Source organism: Mesocricetus auratus, unplaced genomic scaffold (assembly GCF_017639785.1).
Source record: "Mesocricetus auratus isolate SY011 unplaced genomic scaffold, BCM_Maur_2.0 Super-Scaffold_100008, whole genome shotgun sequence".
Classification (NCBI taxonomy): Eukaryota; Metazoa; Chordata; class Mammalia; order Rodentia; family Cricetidae; genus Mesocricetus; species Mesocricetus auratus.
The window spans coordinates 28,689,773-28,708,395 of NW_024429192.1; the positions used below are offsets into that span (position 1 = coordinate 28,689,773).

The window sequence follows — 18,623 nt, forward strand, 5'->3', positions numbered from 1 at the left end:
GCAGGGCCTCCCAACAGCATGCCACTACAAATGATGGTGACACTTGGTATTAGGAAGCATAAAATGACCATGTGGCAGGTTGTGTTACACAGAGTGTAGTTGGTGCTGGAAGAGAGTGCCTGACAGGCAGGGCTTGGGTTAATGCTCAAAACTGAATTATATGGAGCAGAGAGGAGAGGCTAGCAGTCTGTGGCATTGTTATTTGGCTTTCAGTCATTTCTATTTTATTCCCTCTTTGAACGTCCATAGAAACAGCCTTCCTTTGGTAGGATGCATGCTCCCCACAAGCCCAATTTCCACATTTCTGGCCTGAATTCTGTGTACCTAATTTAAAATTACTCCGACTTCAGTTTAGCAAGGTCTGAAAAGAGACCTATAATTTTCTCCTTAATACGGAAAAGTTTCTCAGCAGCAGAAAAAGTTGAGTTTTCCAATTTTGCTTTGATAGCAGCTGAGGAAAATGATTCTTTCACCGTAATTCCTTTAAAAGAAGCAAAAGAAGTCTAGATGATGAAGCAGCAACACATTCCCTCCATTGTACTTCAGACCTTGAAGGCACACACTTTCCCATCCCCAGACTCTGAAACGATTTTACAAAATACCTTTCCACCATTCGAGACAAAAGGCACATTGCATGCACGTGTTTTTCAGCCATTTCTGTTAGGTAATCTTTAATGTTGTTAGAAGCAATGAACAGACCTTTCTTCCATTTTAATGATTTCCCCACTGGATTCCTGGAGGCATACATTGTATAGCCCACAGGACATAAAATAGAAAGTCTATGCAGCTTGTCTGCCTTTGATATTTCTTCCCCAGAATCTGAACAGTGAGTTGTATTTGTCATTTCCTTAATTACATTTTAGGACTCTATATAACATTAGGCCTCTCTTTTTTTAATTCTAATTATTTTTTTCTCATATGTTTTTATTTAAATTAGAAACATGCATGCTTCACATGTCAATCCCAGCTCCCTCTCCCACCCCTCCTCCGTTGTCCCTCCACCAGCCCCCCCCCAAGACCTGGCCCAATCCCCACATCATTCCCCAGGGAGGGTGAGGCCCTCTTTGGGGTGAATCTCCTGAGTCTGTCATTTCATCCAGGGCAGGACCTAGGCCCTTCCCCATGTGTCCAGGCAGAGAGGGCATCCCTCCATGTGGAATGGGCTCCCAAATTCATTTGTATGTCATGGTGAACACTGATTACACAAGGCCCCAGTGATTTCTGAGGCCTCCTCACTGAGACTACATTCATGGATTATGGATCAGTCCCCTGTTGGCCTCTCAGCCATCAGTTTGGGGTTCAAGAGCTCCCCCTTGTCTGGTCAGCTGTCTTTGTGGGTTTCACCAGCACGGTCTTGACCCCTTTGGTCATCACTCCTCCATCTCTGTCACTGGATTCCAGGGATTCAGTTCAGTGTTTAGCTGTGGGTATCTGTCTCTGCTTCCATCAGAAACTGGATGAAGATTCTAGGATGGCATATAAGGTAGTCATTAACCTTATCATCAGCGAGGGGCTATTAATGTAGTCTCTCCACTATTGCTTAGTTTGCCAGGGCCTCTCTGGGTTAAAGGTTAAAAATCTAATAGAATATTAAATATGGCTAGAAAATAGTATCAGAATAGATTGATGTAAATGAGTCTACTAATCATGTGTAAACTTGAAAAGATAACATTATAAACATATAGTTATGTTCTAATCACATATATTTTTCACATAAATCATCTTAAACATTTCCACCAGATCGATAATTAAAACATAATTAGGCAACTGGTCTAGGTGTATATTGAATTGAATTTTGCTTCTATTTAAGATTTCAAAGTACAATGTGAGATTTTACATGTGTGTGTGCACATGGATATGCAATGATACTACCATTTGAAAACTTATGTGTTTTAACCAATTTTTAAAAAATAATCGTTATCCAGAGAATCTTACATCTGAAAGACAATCATTTGGAATTCTTGAGGTGCACCCAATACAGGTTAGATGTAGTACCTGTGCCTCAGTTTGGATCACTTGTTTGGAAACTATCTGTGTATGGAACTGAGTATGCCCCTGGCCCTCTTCTCCTTTTCTTTTTAGTCTTACTGAGTCGAATTCACTCTGTAGCCAGGTAAACTTTGAATTTGAGATCCACGCTGGCCATGATAGTGGCTGGGATTACAAGCTTGCTTCCATCAGGCCCTGCTTTAGTACTGGGAGAGGGAATGGAGGAGAGGAGGGAGGGGAGACGGTAGTGGGGATGTAAAACAAATGGTCGTTTTAATTAATAAAAAATAAAATAAAAATATATGACATTGGATGGTATAATTTATTTGGCTAGTATGCTTAACCATTAAATTCTCACCTAAGTTCACTCCTGTTACACAGAATAGATTAGATTTTATTGCCAGAGGACTGACATTCAAAACACCACAGTGGCTAGTCTAGATTTGTACCACATTAGTTGCTTCTACTTACAAGTTTCTGAATCGACAAATATCCTCCTTGTTATAATCCTGAGAATTGAAAAGTCAATATTTCCAACTTTTACTAATAATAAAGCATGTTGTAACCATTGACACCAAAATTGACACATTGTTAAAGGACCTTAAGTGCGTTTCCACACTGAGACTTCAGAAATAACATTTTTCAAGTTGGCTGGCACCCTTCATATTTGTAGCCTTTCATTATACATCCCATCCCTTTAGCCCAGTTTAGAGATACCTGGTATAAGCCAGCACTTTTCTTGTCACCGGGGAAATAACAGTAAATGACATGGGTATTCTTGCCCCGTTAGAGATTACAGACAAAAGACAGAGGTCGGGAGTCACTAAATATATTTTTGTTTTCCAATTTCAGTTGTTATCAGGACTGATCCCAGTATCTGAAACATACTGGGATTACTCTGTCACTGGGCTTAAGCTCCCAGCTTTTACATTTTCCGGAGCAGAACAGAATAAAGTTAATGTTTATGAAAGAATATAGACATCATGCCTCAGTGTTCCTTCAAATCTTTCAAAATGACGTTTGTTTAGGAACCAGTCCTACATGATAACTTCAAAGGTATCAGTGGGTTCTAACTGAAGATTATTTTTGAAGGCAATGGTAAAATTCTTAGTCACCTCTTGCTCTTCAAAATTTACTCAAGAAATCTTTAGGGTTAGTGGAATACCTAATAAAAACCAACATACTTTTTCATTTTTAAATTTATTTTTACTTTGTGTGTGTGGGATTTTTGCCTACGTGTGTGTTCGTACATGCCTGGTGCCCATGAAGGCTAGAAGAGCTATTGGACTCCTGTGGAAACGGTGTCTAACCCCGGCTCTCTGGGAAACCAACAATCGCTCTTAACCACTGAGCCAGCTCTCCAAGCATGTCGATACATTCTCAATGTGTACTTTCCATGGTTGATATTCTATAAATATTTGTCCTTACTTGTTAAAAATTTAAAACAAAATAAATTGACTTACAAAGGGAAATTTTACACTAAAGCTAAGATACATATATGCTGTCCCACCCCATAGTTGTGTGTGTTACATGAAGAGGCAGAATAGATGAGGTCCTGGGGATGGGAGGATGCAAATAAACACTGAATTCTAAGAACAATTAAATATCTCAGCTTAAGTCATTGAGTCTTTAAAAAACTGCCGAAGTTACTGATTTAATCTAGTGTTTGAAGCTAAGCGCGTGAGTAACTCCTGATTTTGCCTGCAAACTGAGAGGAGTGGAAAACACGTAAACGGCCACCACAGGCAAGTCTTATCTGCACTCGAGATGCTCCTTCGAAATCGAGAAGAGACTTTGGTTCAGACTGGTTTTCACCCGTTTCTCTCGCTGCCTTCGGTTGCAAAACCAGACTCTGACTACTTCTTTCTCAAGGTTAAGTTCTTCAGCCATCCGCATGATGTCCTGAGAGGAAGGCTTGCTCTGCTGTCCGAAGTGCCTCTCCAGGGCATCCTTAGCGGCAATACTGGGGGGGTGGGGACGGGGGGGGGGATGGAGAATAGAGTCTGGGATGAAGTTGTGTCTTTCAATGAAGTAGTCGGAAAAAAAAAATGAAGCTTAACTTTCTAAATATTACCAGCGGAAGTAACTCATAGATTCTAGAGCCAATGACTTTTTTTTTTTTTAAACCCAGAGGCATGTCTTTCTCCAGACAACCTTACCAAAAATCTTAGGCAAAAACTAGGAAACCCTGCCCTGAATGAAATGACAGACTCTGGATATCCCCTATGTGGAAGGAAGTGGGGATAGGGTGGGAGGCTGGGGGGGATGGGGGGAGCAGGAGGAGGGGAGGGAGAGGGAACTGGGATTGACATGTAAAACTAGCTACTTAAAATTAAAATAATTAAAAAAAAAAAAACCGAGGAAACCCAGATTCTCTCACTTTAGGCCACAAGGGGGCACCAAGTTCTTGACAAAGAAAAGGAATTGTGGGACTTTCAAAGTACAACTCCTCCCTGCCTACTCATCGCCGGCCCACCCCCCAATCCTCCCCACCACCCTCCCCCCTTCCCCCACACCCCTCACACTCAGTCATCCCCAGGGTTTATAATGCAGGAAATGTGCAATTGACAACTACCTGAGATAAACCTTCTGCTATTTCCTATCAGTACCTCACAGAAAGAAAGGCATCGCTAAATATCCGTCACGGTTGTAATGAAGGGATCATGATAGATCTTAGACTGACACACTGGTTTTGTTATTTTTAATCAAGATACTGCATTAGCAGGTTGAGAACTCGTATCTAAAGGGACATCAGTGAATTGTTTGGCTTCCATTTTTAGTCTGTGTCAAAGCAATGAATTAAACAATACATGTTTTTATTTGTGCATGAAATGTTAATAAATACCACCTTCATTTCTTATGAATGTGTTTTTTAAGCATTTCTTGTTTCATCAATTATTTTTATTTACCTCATGTGTTGTAAGCTATACTTAAATGCTGATTCCATGTTTTTTTCTTTCTCTAGTAAATTTATTATCTCAGAAGAATACCTGATAGTTGTTCTCCGCTTCCTTTTCCTCTCATTCGCTCCCACTTTTTCATTGTACAAAGCTGTGATGTGGGAAAGAGAAAATAAAAATAGGAGGTAATTTTAAACTAGCAGTTTGGGGTTGATTTTTCCATATAAAATAATGCATCTCTGTCTTGAATATTTGTAAGTTAGGCCATCTTACATTGCATTTGATAGGAAAAAAGTACTAAAGCACAATAAATGTAAATCTGGTAAAAAAAACTAGGTTTTTGCAAATCCTATGATCACTTTCTGTTAGAACGTTCATTGTAAATGCTTCCAAGTCTCATTCTTTTTTTTTAAATGCTCAAGTGTGTGTGTGTGTGTGTGTGTGTGTGTGTGTGTGTGTGTGTGTGTGTGTGTAGTTATGGGTATATGAGTACAGGTGTCCCGTGGCAGCCGGAAGAGGGCATTAGATCCCTGGAAGCTGGGATTATGGGTGGTATGAGCTGCAGGATGTGGGTGCTGGGAACTAAACTCCAATCCGCTGACCGCGAAGTGTGTGCTCTGGAGACCTGGTCTGTCCCTCCAGCCCCACACATCCAGTTCTTTCTCAAGTAAATTAATTACTGTGTGTGCACGCGCGCGCGTGTTGAAATACCGAGCTTTTATTTTTATGATAGTATTTGTTTAACAAACTGGTGTGAACACTAATATCAGGTTGTAAAAGTGGCTCCTGTAAGTTACTCCGGATATCATAAGGTCCCGGAAATGTGGACATTAAAGTATTCTCAGTACTTTCTGCCGATATTCTGTTTTCTAGAAAGCTTCTTCACTCAGCTTGTACTTCCTTGGTTTACTTACTCCTACACTTGGATTACATTGCTCTCTATCAAGATACTTATTTTTCATTTCAAAGGGATGAAAAAGCCCTCAAAGCCCTTTTTCAGTTTACATCCTGCTGCCCCGTCCCTGTCCCTAGCGGTCGTTTTGGGACTGCACCACAACACTGGCTGCACAGATTTGCCCAATACCTCCGACTTGCTCGGCTTCCTCCAGCCACTTGGATAATATTGCTTTCAGTTTACATGCATTTTTGAAACTGAGCTGCAAGTTTTCAAATCGGCAGATGGTTGTTTGGCTGAATTCTGAGCCATGCACAGCTGCCAGAGCTTCGCCCACGTTTGTCTGGGTGTATCCTGCGAACAGGCGAGAGACCGTCTTATCTCCAGGTCACCAGAAGATCAGGGTGGATCCATTACCACACAAGCTTGAATCATTGTGCATTACTCTCTAAAAATTCCATAGTCTTGTAATTTGGAATTATTTAGGTTTAGCATATAATTGTAAAGTACACTGAAATGTTCCTCTACATAATAAATTTCTTTTTCTCTTAAAGTGAAAGGACTCACATGCGAAGATAATGGCAGCAATGAACAGATACCATGTGCATGTCATAACACTTGATAATGAACTTAGAAATTCTTGGCTTTTTTATCATGATTATCAAATCTGATACATGTGCTCAAAATATTTGACCCATTGATTATAGTGTGCAAAATACACAGTGATAGATCAAGCATATTTTTGGGTATGAAAAAAATTTCAACAATATATTGTTATGCCAAATAAAACTAAGATTGAGGCTTGCTTTGCCTAAAAGCAATTCATTCAAAACAGGATGCCTATGGTTCCACATTGTATGCATAACTTCAAACACATTTATTGTATTACTTGGTAATATATCTGTCTCCTAGCAAAAGGTCTTTTTTAATTGCCCCAAACATTACTAGAATATAAGGTAAAATAAGCCATCAACATATAATTTTTAAACATCCACAGCAATATAAGCAGAATTGAAAATAAGTATGATAATGATGTCTCCTGCTGTTTATTACATGTATTCAGTACATATTATTTCAGGGCCTAGAGCTATATACCTATATGTACAACATGATTGCATATGATGTGCATCAATAAACGTTATTATAAATTACCTATGGCTCATTCCACCAGTTCAGAGGTTTGAACTATTATTTCAATCCATTAAAAAACACATTCTCTCATGAATGTGAACCACAATTAGTTATAATGGTTATTCTATTTTAAAAATACTTTTCAATAGAAAATGAGCAGTGGCTTGGAATAAACAGTTGCCAGAAAGGGAAATACAGATGATTGTTAAAGAGTAATGAAAAAAAGTAATTTAAAATGTACCATTTTAACTAAAACTACACTGTCCTGCCACTTTGTGTTTTCAAAAGTCCCAAAAATTAAGAGCACACTGATCCTTCAGCCACTGTTTAATCATTTCATAATCTGGTCATTTGCTCTCTGCTGGAGACAGAAGAGATATTTGTAATGGTAAAATTCTGCAGAGATGAGTTTGACATCATCTATCAAAGTGCATTTGTATTAAATTGACAATTTGGTGCCAACATTTTCTGTTCACATGTCTATATAGATGCAAAACTGCATTTATAGAGTTGATAACTGTGGCCTTGTTTTCATCACTAAGAGATTAAAACCATGTAAGAGACCTAGCTAAATAAACTTGTGTATTTATGTTTATAGGAGGGCAGTTCAAAAGAATTTATGAACTTGCTTATAGATGTGTAAGAAGATATTTCTAGAAAGATACCCAAGAAACTAACAATGGTGAAGAAGACACGCAGATGCTGCAATGTTCTTTAAACTCTTTCATCATTTCAAATCATATGAGGTATCTACTCAAAATTTCAAGTCAATTGTTAAATAAAAGGATAGTTTAAAGCTAATCTTGAGGTGGGCTAAATACTAAAAAGTAACATTAACTTAAAAATCCATGCTTTTATTCTGTGAAAAATGTACAAGGAATTTGAAGGCTTTTGATGAGTTTTAGTTTTCCCGATTTGACTAGGTTAAATGCACAGGAGAGACAGAGAATGCAAAGCATATTGGGCTTTCAAGCAGAGAATAAAGTATTTCCCAGTAAATAGAGTAGGATTTGCAAATTCGTTGTTTGACCCATCAGAGTGAACAAAGGCATACCTAATTTAATTCTTCTCACTTTAAACTCGTTGGCAAATTGCTCAAGTTCTCGGATTTCTGGCGAATCCATGTCTATTGGCTCTTCAACCAATTTACTTTTCCGCCTGAGTTCCTGCTTGAATTCAGAGGTTGTGGGGTCCTCAGCCAGGAGAGGCTGGTGCAGGGCAGGGAACCCATGAGTCAGAGTGTGATCTGGGAACTTGTAAAGACAAGGGGTTAAACTACCTGTGGATAGAGAGAGGAAAGGACTGTTGGTAACTGCTTCTATTTCTCTACCAGCAACACTCTCTGCTAGTGTTGTCCATCATGCCTCTCAATTTGTTTGCAATGCAGGACTTTGCAGTAAAGTCCAGACTGCCCTGGAGCTTGTGCAGTCCTGGTGCTCGGTCTCCCAGATGTTTACTTTATCCTTAATGCCACATTGGTTCAATCTTAACTTTTACACCTTAGCTTACATTCAGTGTCCTAAAGCAGGACCCAGAGTAAGTTGTTAGTTGGCATGAGACTATTTGCCTTCCACCTCCCCAAGGAGAACAAAACCAAAGTTAGCGTTAAAGGAGAAGTAGACAATTTTAAGTAGCTAAATTATTTTCTAGTTCTCTTTCAATATATAAGATTCCTCCATTTTTTTTTCATGTGAAAAGGCATGTAGTCCTGAGAGTCTGAGGCTCGGCTCTAACCAGATTGTATGCATTAATCTCTGTCTTCATAATTAATTTAAGAAGTGACCTGTAGTGTTTGCTATAACCAAGGCATGAAGTATTTGGATTCTATGCTGAACTGAGAAATTCTTGTAACTGAGAAATTCTATTTATGGTACTATAAACACTACTATTTTCATAGTAAATGCTTTACTTCATTTAAAAAGTAAGCATGTCTTTTAAATTTGATAAAGATAGATACAACTTAGATTAAAATACCTAAATGTAGTTGAGGCAATTTAATGAGTTGGGGAAACAAAAGTTAACTTTAGAACTTCTATTAGAATATTGTTAGAAACTTTCTTGAAAAGTATACAATGCAATGGAATCAGTTGCTTTTTAAAAATTATTTAAAGGAAAGAAAAAATAAAATGTGAAGGAGGGGACAACTATAGACATGAAACAGAATTCTCCACAGAGGATGCCAGCACCAATTATATATTCTAGAAAGTAGGAATGTGCTGAAAAATGTATATATATATATATATATATATATATATATATATATATCAGTGTTCACTTGGAAAGTAGATGATATCTCAGTTTACAATCCTAAATAACAACATAGCACAGAAGAAAAATTTCAATAATTTGTTTCACTTTTTCTTCATTGACAAATTACTACTTTTATTATGGAGATTTCACTTCTGCTTATGTTAAATGTCATGAATAACCAAATATTGAATAATTGATCAATCTCATGGGTATAAACACCTAAAAGCAAGTTTTATGCAGGCAGTCATTATTCTCAGAAACATTAAAAATATACCAATACTCCAAACTACATTCATGAGTTAGAGAAATTAGTAAAATATAATATGTAAATCTACAAATAATATATATTTAATGAGCAATAGTAGTATAAGTCAGCAAGTTTTTAGCTGATATTATTTATGTAAGAATATGTAATGATAAAGCTCAACTCTATTCATTAGAACATACAATCTTCTCAAATGAAAATTAAAAATATAAGTTCTGAAAGGTTTAATTAAACAGCATGAAATAAATTCAGCTACGCTCCAGGTGTGATAAAGGTTTAAGAAAAGAATTTTTTGTTTATTTATTTCTTTGTGTATGAATTTTTACTTGCATGTATGTGTATTACCACCTGTATACTGGGTTCCTGTGTAAGTCAGAAGAGGGCATCATTTCTCCTGAAACTGAGGTCAGCAGTGGCTGTGAACCACCTTGTGGGTACTGGGAATCATGCTTTGGTCCTTTGCAAGAACAGCAAATGTTATTAACCACTGACTGAGCCAACTCTTCAACCCAAGAGAGAAACTATTTTTGTTTTTTTTACAAAATGTATGCTGCTTTTATAAATTATGTAGTTAAATTACTGGATAACCTTTAATAAGAGGGTGTCCTTATGCTATCCACCCTGGTCATTACTTCCAATTCCTCATTCCCATCACAACCCCGTGGGATTGTAAGTCTTCTTCAGGACATGGCTGACCATTTCATGTTGTCAGGTTCCTTTTCTGTATGACACTGAGTAGAAAAGAAAGGGTGTTTGTGTTCCCCACCATTTCCAGTTTAGGAAGTCTCTGGATAAGGAAGTCAGTAACTTCCCTTCAGATGAGAAGCTGTCTTAACCACACGGTAGTCACAAGAACCGATATTGTAATACTAATAATAAAAAAGCAATGAGCCAGAGAAAGATGCCTTGGGACAGAGTTCAAGTGGAGGGTTTTTTGTTTTTTGTTAGGGGAAAGGGATCATAAAAAGGGGAGAGGGGAGGGGGAGATCAGCCTTCAAGAACAGGAGCAGTGGGAGAGATAAAAGAGAGGCAGAGAAAGAGAAAGAGAGGGAAAGAGAGAGAAAGAGCGGAGAGGAGAGGAGAGGGGAGGAGAGGGAGAGGAGAGAGAGAGAGGGAGAGAGAGACAGAGACAGAGACACAGACACAGACAGAGACAGAGACAGAGACACAGACAGATAAAAAGAGAGGGATGGAAAGTGAGCAGGGTCCCTTAAAAGGGACCATAGTGAATGTGCACAGGTGGTGCTCTTAGTGGCTGCAGCTGAGGATGTATCCTATTAGAACTTCAAGAGCTGGCCAGTACAGATGCCTAAATACTAACAACTGAATTCCACTAACTTAGGAAAAATGCTTCTTTATTCTCTAGTCTGTACTCAGGTAAATCAAACAACTTTCTTTCAAAGTTCTCCTGAATTTAAACACATTCAGTTGCCTCTGCACAATCTCTTTCAGGCAAAACTAATAATTTAAAAAGTATATTAGCAGGGCATCAGTCCAGGGAAATTCAAGGGTAGCTTACTTATTACAATTCCCCTCAGAAAGCCCACCTCTAAAAAGGCACTTGAGTGGAGCCCGTGAAAAATGAGCAAGAAATTCCAAGTCTGAAGCTTTAGTAACCACAGCAAGAGTGAAAATGTGATAGGTGGTGACACATTGAACATATTTTTCATTCTGTAATGTTTTCATTATGTAAAGTATCCATGGTTCTACCCACTGGATCACCATTTTCATAGAACTTGCTTTCCTTAGCGTTTCACCCTAGCTGTTACCATCACAATCAGACAGAATTCTGTTCCTAGCCTATGACTCAGTCTGTGGAGCATGAGGAATGGTGGTATGGTATGAATAACGAACTGTTTTTCAGATCTTTTCAAGCCTGGATTACTGAAGAACACAGTGAGCCCACGCAGCAGAAATCTCAAAAACGTTTCCCAAGACATTGGTAACGCAGTGCCATCGAGCAATGCCATCGTTCACCCGAATGAAGACTCCTGTGAAAAGCTTGGGAGTGCCGGAGCCCTCTTATACACTTCCTTAGTTTTTCACAGCCGTGTCCATGTGTTTCCACACCCAGCCGGAACTGCTTTCCAGCCGAAAGAACAGTGAGGTAGCTAAGCAGAGAAAGTTTAGGGTGTTTGCAGTCCAGCTCCAGACAGAGAAGGGCAGTGCATCGTCTAGAAGGTAAAGGCACCGGTCTTTCCTGGGGGAAAAGCCAGCCTTCTTCAGGACCACTCTTCCCTGGGCAACCCTAGCATCTTGGGACAAAAGAAAAGGAAAACAGGAAGGGTGACAGAACAGAGAAAGGGGAGGGGAGGGGGGAGGAAAACCAAAAGGCAAGAAGTTAAAGAGAAAACAAAAAGAATGAATGAAAAGGTTTCCATGATCTTGTAAACAAAACATTTTATTCCTTTCCTTTCTTTTCCTCTCAAAATGTGCTTTTGAAATAAGGACTCCCCCCCCATCAAGGCTTAGTTGCTGTGTCGCATTCTCAAATGGGCCCTGGTTCTTTGCTATGATGCTGGTGTGCCTAGTTGCCGAGGATGGAGGACAGAGCCACCTATGTACTCCCTTCTACACGTCACTCTGCTTTAGAAGCTGAGAACCAAAGCAAGCCCAGAGACTCAGCCACCCGGGTGCTGAGCATTTTTTTTTCTTTTGCTGGTTGTTTGACTGTGTTCCCTGGCAGAGGTTGTAAAGAACCTCTGTGATTCCCTCCTGTAGTATGTACTGCACACTGCTGACACTATGTCTAAATACTCCGGAGTAGAGGGGAAGAAGTAAATGACCGCAAGTCTATCTGAGGAGAGCAAAAGAAGAATGTGGAGTTATTACAAACCTGCTTCAACAGGAACTTGGTAGAGAGGTCTCCTTCGTTAGTTAGTGATGCAGCTCTTTGCTGTTCCCAGCCCAGACAGCCATTCTCTTTAGCTTGCTGGTGCCTGGACTGAGCTACAGGGAATTTATCTAAGGATCTAAAGCCTCCTCAGCAGCCTGACAAAAAACACTCTATCTCTTCCTTCCCTGTGAGCTAATTTAACAAAATCATCAGAATATGGGCAATATAACAGCCATGTTACATTTTCCCATAGCCTTTGAAACAGTTATTCCAATAGAAGCCCCTGATAGAGTTTACAGCGTCAAACTGGCCCAGAAGATGCTCTGTGAAGCTTGAGGGAGTGGCTTGCATTTCAGAAAATTCAAATGACACGGCCAGGTTTCTATTGTCTGTTTTATACCTTGCCTTCCTCATTTCTGAATGGCTGTATTTTATGACTCAATTTGTGCAGCTTCCCTGGGAATGAAAGCAGGAAAATTCAGATTGTCTAAGATTTAATCTGCAGCGAAGTGCATGCTAATGCTGCATATATGTCAAGAAGCAGACATTTTGACAAATTATAAAGCATATAATATTTTAATGACATTCCTCTCAGAAATATTCAAATATAGTCTCTGTGCACCATGGTGAGATTTCGTTTTACTGACAAAATATAATTCAATTTGAAGGCTACAATGGCGTCTCTAAATCTTGGTATGAAAATTGTGTTCATGATGTCACTAAACCAGACTTTGGATATGGTGAAAGTCTTTCTTGGGTCTTTTTCCATGGCTATGTTGAGAAACAGAAAGAAAGAAAGGAAGAAAGAAAGAGAGAAAGAGAGAGGGGGAGGGAAGTAGGGAGGGAGAGACAGAGAGTCAGAGAGAGAGAGAGAGAGAGAGAGAGAGAGAGAGAGAGAGAGAGAGAGAGAGAGAGAGAGAGATAGGCTATGCCAAGTGCTGTCAGCTGCCTCTCAATGGGACCCTGACCTGCTGCCCCCAATGCTAGTGCAGGCTGCATTATAGGACTCTGCGTCTAGATATAAACTCTCTAGATAACTGTGGGCCACTTTATGCAGTGCAAGGGAGAAGATACTCAGAGGAATTAGCACAAGAGATAACTAACCACTGGTCTGTGGTCTCTCTCTCTCTCTCTCTCTCTCTCTCTCTCTCTCTCTCTCTCTCTCTCTCTCTCTGTAAGTGTATAAATGTATGCGAATGATTGTGTGTTGGTTGGTTTGCTTTTCATACTAACTCAAGCCGAAAGGCAAAAGCTACCTTTTTAAGGACAGTGCTCAGGGAGGCCTGGAAATCAACGTGAAGGAACTTTCCTCCAGCAGAGAGCAGCAGGTGACCACATGCTTGCTACTTTCTGTTTAGATCCTCAAGGTCCTGTGAAAACTAGAGGAAGCATTCAACTTCCACTCCAACAGCTAATTGAGCGTATTTTGCTAATCCACAGCAAATATCATTCATCAGTTGAGGAAGTTGTTCTTGCTTGCAAATACTGATTAGTTAGATGGTTTTTAAGTGATGATGGATTTTCAATGGGAAAAAGCCTTGGCATTAGATGTTCCTTAATTATTGAAAAGTAAACCCAGGTTGGAGAGACAGCTCAGGGGTTAGGAACACTGGTGACTTTTGCAGAGAGCCTGCTTTTGATTCCCAGCTCCCACATGGTGATTTACAACTGTTTATAATTCCAGACCCAGAGGACCTGATCGCATTTTTTGGCCTCTATAAGCAATGTATGAAAATGGTACACAGACATTCATGTGAACAGAGTACCCATACAAATAAACTAAAAGTAAATAATTTTAAAGAAAGAAAAACCAAGGTTTATAGGCAATAATTAGGAATACAACTCTTTGAAGTAAGTGAGTAGAGAGGTGTGGGGGCTGTTTAAAAAGGGGGAAGAACATGATAAATATTGAATGAAAACAAGTTCAATGTTTTTAAAAAACACCAGCCATCTTATCATAACAGTTAGATGTTGGTTTATTTGGAGTGATGCTTGGCCAAATGTAAGGAATGTTAATATTCTCAATATTTTATTTCAAAGTCTTAATGCTTTACTGAGAAATTCGAGATTAATGAACTAAATTACTTGTTGCATTTCATTTAAATACTCTAAGCATATCTCTATGTTTCTTTGAGTAAAATTGCTTACTTGGAGGACAAACAAGTACATTTTAAAAGATTTCCTTCATTTTTGATACATGAGCCAAATTTCTACTGTCTCTGTTTCTCCCCCCCCCCCAACTCCTTTTTCTACTGCTAGGTCTTGTTTTTTTCCATGATGAGAATTAGTTTCCTGCTGTAACAACAAATAGAGACTACTAAAGTATTTCCTTCAGAATAAAAAAACAAACATCTGTGAACAAAAATCTATATTTTTTGACAGACTAAATTATTTTCGTTAGTCATGCCCCAAAATTAGTAGTGGATTCGCCAATGAGTGGATCTCACAGGGCAGGTGTTCACATTTCTAGGAAGTCAAGCTATCAGTGTGTTTACACTGACACCAGTGAGTTGACATTATACTTGAAAGAGGTATGTTTCATGTCTCCTGAGAAGTGTGCTACGTCACCTTCCTCAGTGAGGCTTCAGAAGCCACCTGGGAAGGATCGCCAGAGCCTAAAATAGCCATGGCCAAAGTCAGGCCATCAGGCTGAGCCTTCGGTTTATGTTTTCTGTTTATCTTTATGGAACGAGTATACACAAACAGTACGGTGACGAAGGCGACACTTCACAAATCGTGGTGTCTGATGGAGATGCCACTAGACAAGCGAGAGTATTGGCCACTGGGAATGGAGCTGATTTAGCAGAGAAACTGAATTTTTAATTAACTTTCATGCAAATTTAAGTAACCACATGGGTTCTACTAGTCAGTATAGTACTGCTGCTGGGAATCCCACAAAGGCAATAACAAGTGGCATCTAGCAGTTTAACAGCAGTAAATTAAAAAGCAAACAAACAGCAGAAAAACCACACAAAGCTAAAGTCAGAAACACTGGAGTACAGGATTGTGTAGAGTAGGGTATCAGGCACACTCCTAGGTTTCTGAGGGCCTCACAGGTCAGGGGACACTTCTAAAAGTGACAGATCTACTGCTGCCTCCCAAGTCAGAAGATCAGAACTTCGTGTTACACAGTCTTGTCATCATTCCTTCTGGTCTAGGAAATCCAACACCATATCCCCCAATCCAATAACACATATAAATATTTTTTTCTTACCTGCCATCACTCCATAGGTGGATGGCTGGTTTCCATAATGACAGGAAGGCACAGAATAATGAAGTCCTGTCGCTGTATTTCCCATAGTTGTCACCGAGAAATACGTGTGCAAACATTTAGGAGTTTGGATCAAAGACAAAATAGACGGGACTGGTAAGAAAATGTATGAGGATTCAAGACACATTCAACTCATTTCAACATTACACATTTATGCGATTCTTAAATTACATGCAATATGTATGTTCTTCCTCACTGGCAGTTTTCTAATGAGCTGATAAAATAGCCAAAGGTGTCTCAACTGATGAGATCCTATATCATGAAATTATGTGTGGTCTACATTGTGCTTACAAGTCTCTGATGAAGAGAGGTGAGAGGAGATTGGACCCCGGCTCTTTGAGGGTTATAGAATTCTTGCGGGCTCCATCCAGTATAGATACTGAACCACTGAAAAGTCATCTGAACATCATGGTGTGACACAGTGTTATAAGGAGGGTGTCTCTGGAAGAGCAAATACCTACATAGACTCTTGAATAGTCAGAGTCAATGAACTTGCTATTCCTTTTACTACAAAAAAACGCCTTGTTAAGATACAATCATAAAAATACTGCTATTTTCAGGGCTTCCTCAAAACTCTGTGATAGTGGTTAGTCCAATTATGTTGGGCTTGTAGGTTTTCTGCATGCACTCAATTGACAGAAAAAATTTAATAATAAAGTCAGTCAAAAAATAACTTCCTTTATTGCTGAAGGCAGTGTACACACACAATCCCAAGTAAAGTTGTATACTTCCTATAATTTGTGTGTGTTTAGAAATAGGATATGAACTATAAAACACATGTGAAGTTTTAAATACAAATCAGCATTTTAACAGCAGGGACATTCGACAGTAAAACTACCAAGAAAAGTTTCCCTACACATACTTCCTCATTTTTCTCTCATATCCTAAATATAATTTATAATAAAATACCATAATAATTAGGTTATATAATAAGCATAACAATTTTTACAAACAAATAGCATCTAGAGTATGTAATTAAGAGTATTTGAGAATATTAACACATGATGTAGGGATTAATGACATGAGGTCTTTTCATAGAATAAAAACATTTCATCTAAATATAGAACAATATTTCATTGTAAACATCTACATAAATTTCCAGCCTGTGACTGATAAAGAGTTGTGAAGCAATTTTACCATGTAATGATTACACAGAACAATTTCAGTATTCATTTAAAAAAAATTAAATGCATCTTAGCAACATTTAATACCAAAGGACTTTCATTAAAATAACTATTTCTAATTCACTATTTAACCAGATGTATATAGAGCAATAATTTTATGGAAAATTATGAATCATTAAAAAATAGTTAAAGGTAACTTTTACAAATTATTTTGATTTATAAGAGCTAAATGATATTAGGTTTCTGATTTTAGGAAGTTGTATAAAAGATAGGTTAATTCATTAAATGCTTTGTTATGTATTTTTTAAATAAATCAGTAGAATTTAAATACACATCATTTTGCTACATCATTATTTTAATCTAAAATTTTACTTTCCTAATAATCCAATATTGTTCTTATAGTCAATTAGAAAAATGTAGTATTATTTTTCTAATTATCAATCTATAAAATGTATTATTTTCAAAGTATGATTGTATTATAATTATTTAAATTATCTATGGGACTTTTATATGATTATTGTAGGATTAAATTACTTTATTATTATATTTTTCCATCAAATATGTTTCAGTACACTCTCAAAATTATCTTTTAAACTAAACAATGGGTATCTTTAGTAAATTAAATGATGCTTCCAGAGTCCATGTATCTAATCTCTTGACTATTTGAAGCTAGCCAAACATGAATGAGAAAGTTTCACATATGTTTAGAAACTGCTTACTTATCATAAAAAGTTGTTTGTTTTAAATCACAAACCCAAACTTTTATTTCTACAAATATACAATTGTATTTCATTTCTCCATGTGAGTCAATTAAATTTTCAACAATGAAAAGTGAATACAGATTGCTGTTTCATGGAAGAAATTGGGTTAGTTAGTCTAAGGCTCCAAATATCGGTAGACTGACTCTGAGATCAATGTTATGCATTAAGTGCAAATACATTAGCAAAGAGCATTTACTTGTTTGTGCCTAGATAACATGTTTTGATCCCCACTTTCATTTAGGAATGCCAAGTAAAGACAAATTTAAAAGTTATCTCTAAAACTTAGTCTTGAGAAAGTTTAACTTTCAGCTCTAAATGTTACCTGGCTTTCTCTTCTAAGTTTAATACTATGAATTTTAATACTAGTGGAGCATTTAATTACTTTATCCATTAAAGCTCACTTCAGTTTGTGTTAGAAATTTCTTGGTTTATTTTTATAAGGTTTATGGTTGTTTAAAGACAGTAGCAAGTATAATTCAAAAATGAAATACATTTTTAATATAAAGTAGTAGTACCTACTTAACATTAAACTATTTTAGAATATTTCATTTTGATGTTTATCCATAAACATCTCCATTAAAATATATTTCAGAGTGAAAAATACTCAAGGTCACTATTTGCTTATGTTGAAAAAGTTCTTCTGGATTGTAAAGGAAGACTAATAAACACATAAATGATTACCCTTACTAATATTTTTTTAATCCTTAGGCAACTGGACTTCTGCAATATCCTTAATATTTAACTAACGCAAATTAGAGGAGGGAAATGGAACAGAGAGGTTATTCACTAAAAAGACTCATCACATCCACTTTGAAAGTTGTAGGCCCAGCCATGGAAGTCTGTACCTGTAGACATCACGTTGGTGGCATGGTTGGAGACTGGGAGACACTCAGCGGCACTGTGATGCATTATCAGAGGCAGAGTTGCAGAAGCGTCAGAATTCAGAGGTATAAATGTATCAGCCGAAGTGAAAGATTGGCAACTCATTCCCACAAGAGAGTAGAAAAGTAAGACCCGCTGCTTGCCAGATCACTTTTATTATATTACTGTATCAAAGGGCCGATTCGCTTCCCCCTACCTGCATATATACATCAGGAAGGCTCTGAGGCACCAGGAGGGTGCCGGCTAGTATTTATACTGGGAGGAAATCCATTTATACATGTTAATAGTTTTTTTTTCCCCAGGAGCGTTGCTTTGTCAA

The 18,623-nt window shown here is 38.0% G+C and overlaps 1 protein-coding gene across 2 annotated transcripts; it reads right to left on the reverse strand.

The window, feature by feature from the left end:
* Nucleotides 1–2,292: 2,292 nt before the first annotated feature.
* Pou1f1 (POU class 1 homeobox 1) lies at nt 2,293–18,409 on the reverse strand. Of its 2 annotated transcripts, none has more exons than XM_040750293.1 (6): nt 18,268–18,409; nt 15,481–15,552; nt 7,970–8,194; nt 5,974–6,138; nt 4,980–5,040; nt 2,293–3,952 (listed from the first exon to the last, which is right to left on the reverse strand). In XM_040750293.1, exons 1-6 carry the CDS (start codon nt 18,407–18,409, stop codon nt 3,742–3,744), a joined length of 876 nt encoding a protein of 291 aa, XP_040606227.1. In that variant the 3' UTR covers nt 2,293–3,741. The 2 variants fall into 2 exon arrangements, with proteins under 2 accessions (XP_040606227.1, XP_040606226.1); XM_040750292.1 differs by having other exon boundaries at nt 15,481–15,630.
* Between the last annotated feature and the right edge of the window lie 214 nt (nt 18,410–18,623).

What these genes read in the sequence shown, in the direction of transcription:
- Pou1f1 (XM_040750292.1), bottom strand. Translation starts at nt 18,409, where the DNA reads ATGAGTTGCCAATCTTTCACTTCGGCTGATACATTTATACCTCTGAAT. An exon ending in CACCTATGGAGTGATGGCAG is followed by an intron (nt 8,195 to 15,480) that starts GTAAGAAAAAAA and finishes CTCTATCCACAG; the next exon opens with GTAGTTTAACCCCTTGTCTT. An exon ending in AGTGAGAAGAATTAAATTAG is followed by an intron (nt 6,139 to 7,969) that starts GTATGCCTTTGT and finishes GCCTGTTCGCAG; the next exon opens with GATACACCCAGACAAACGTG.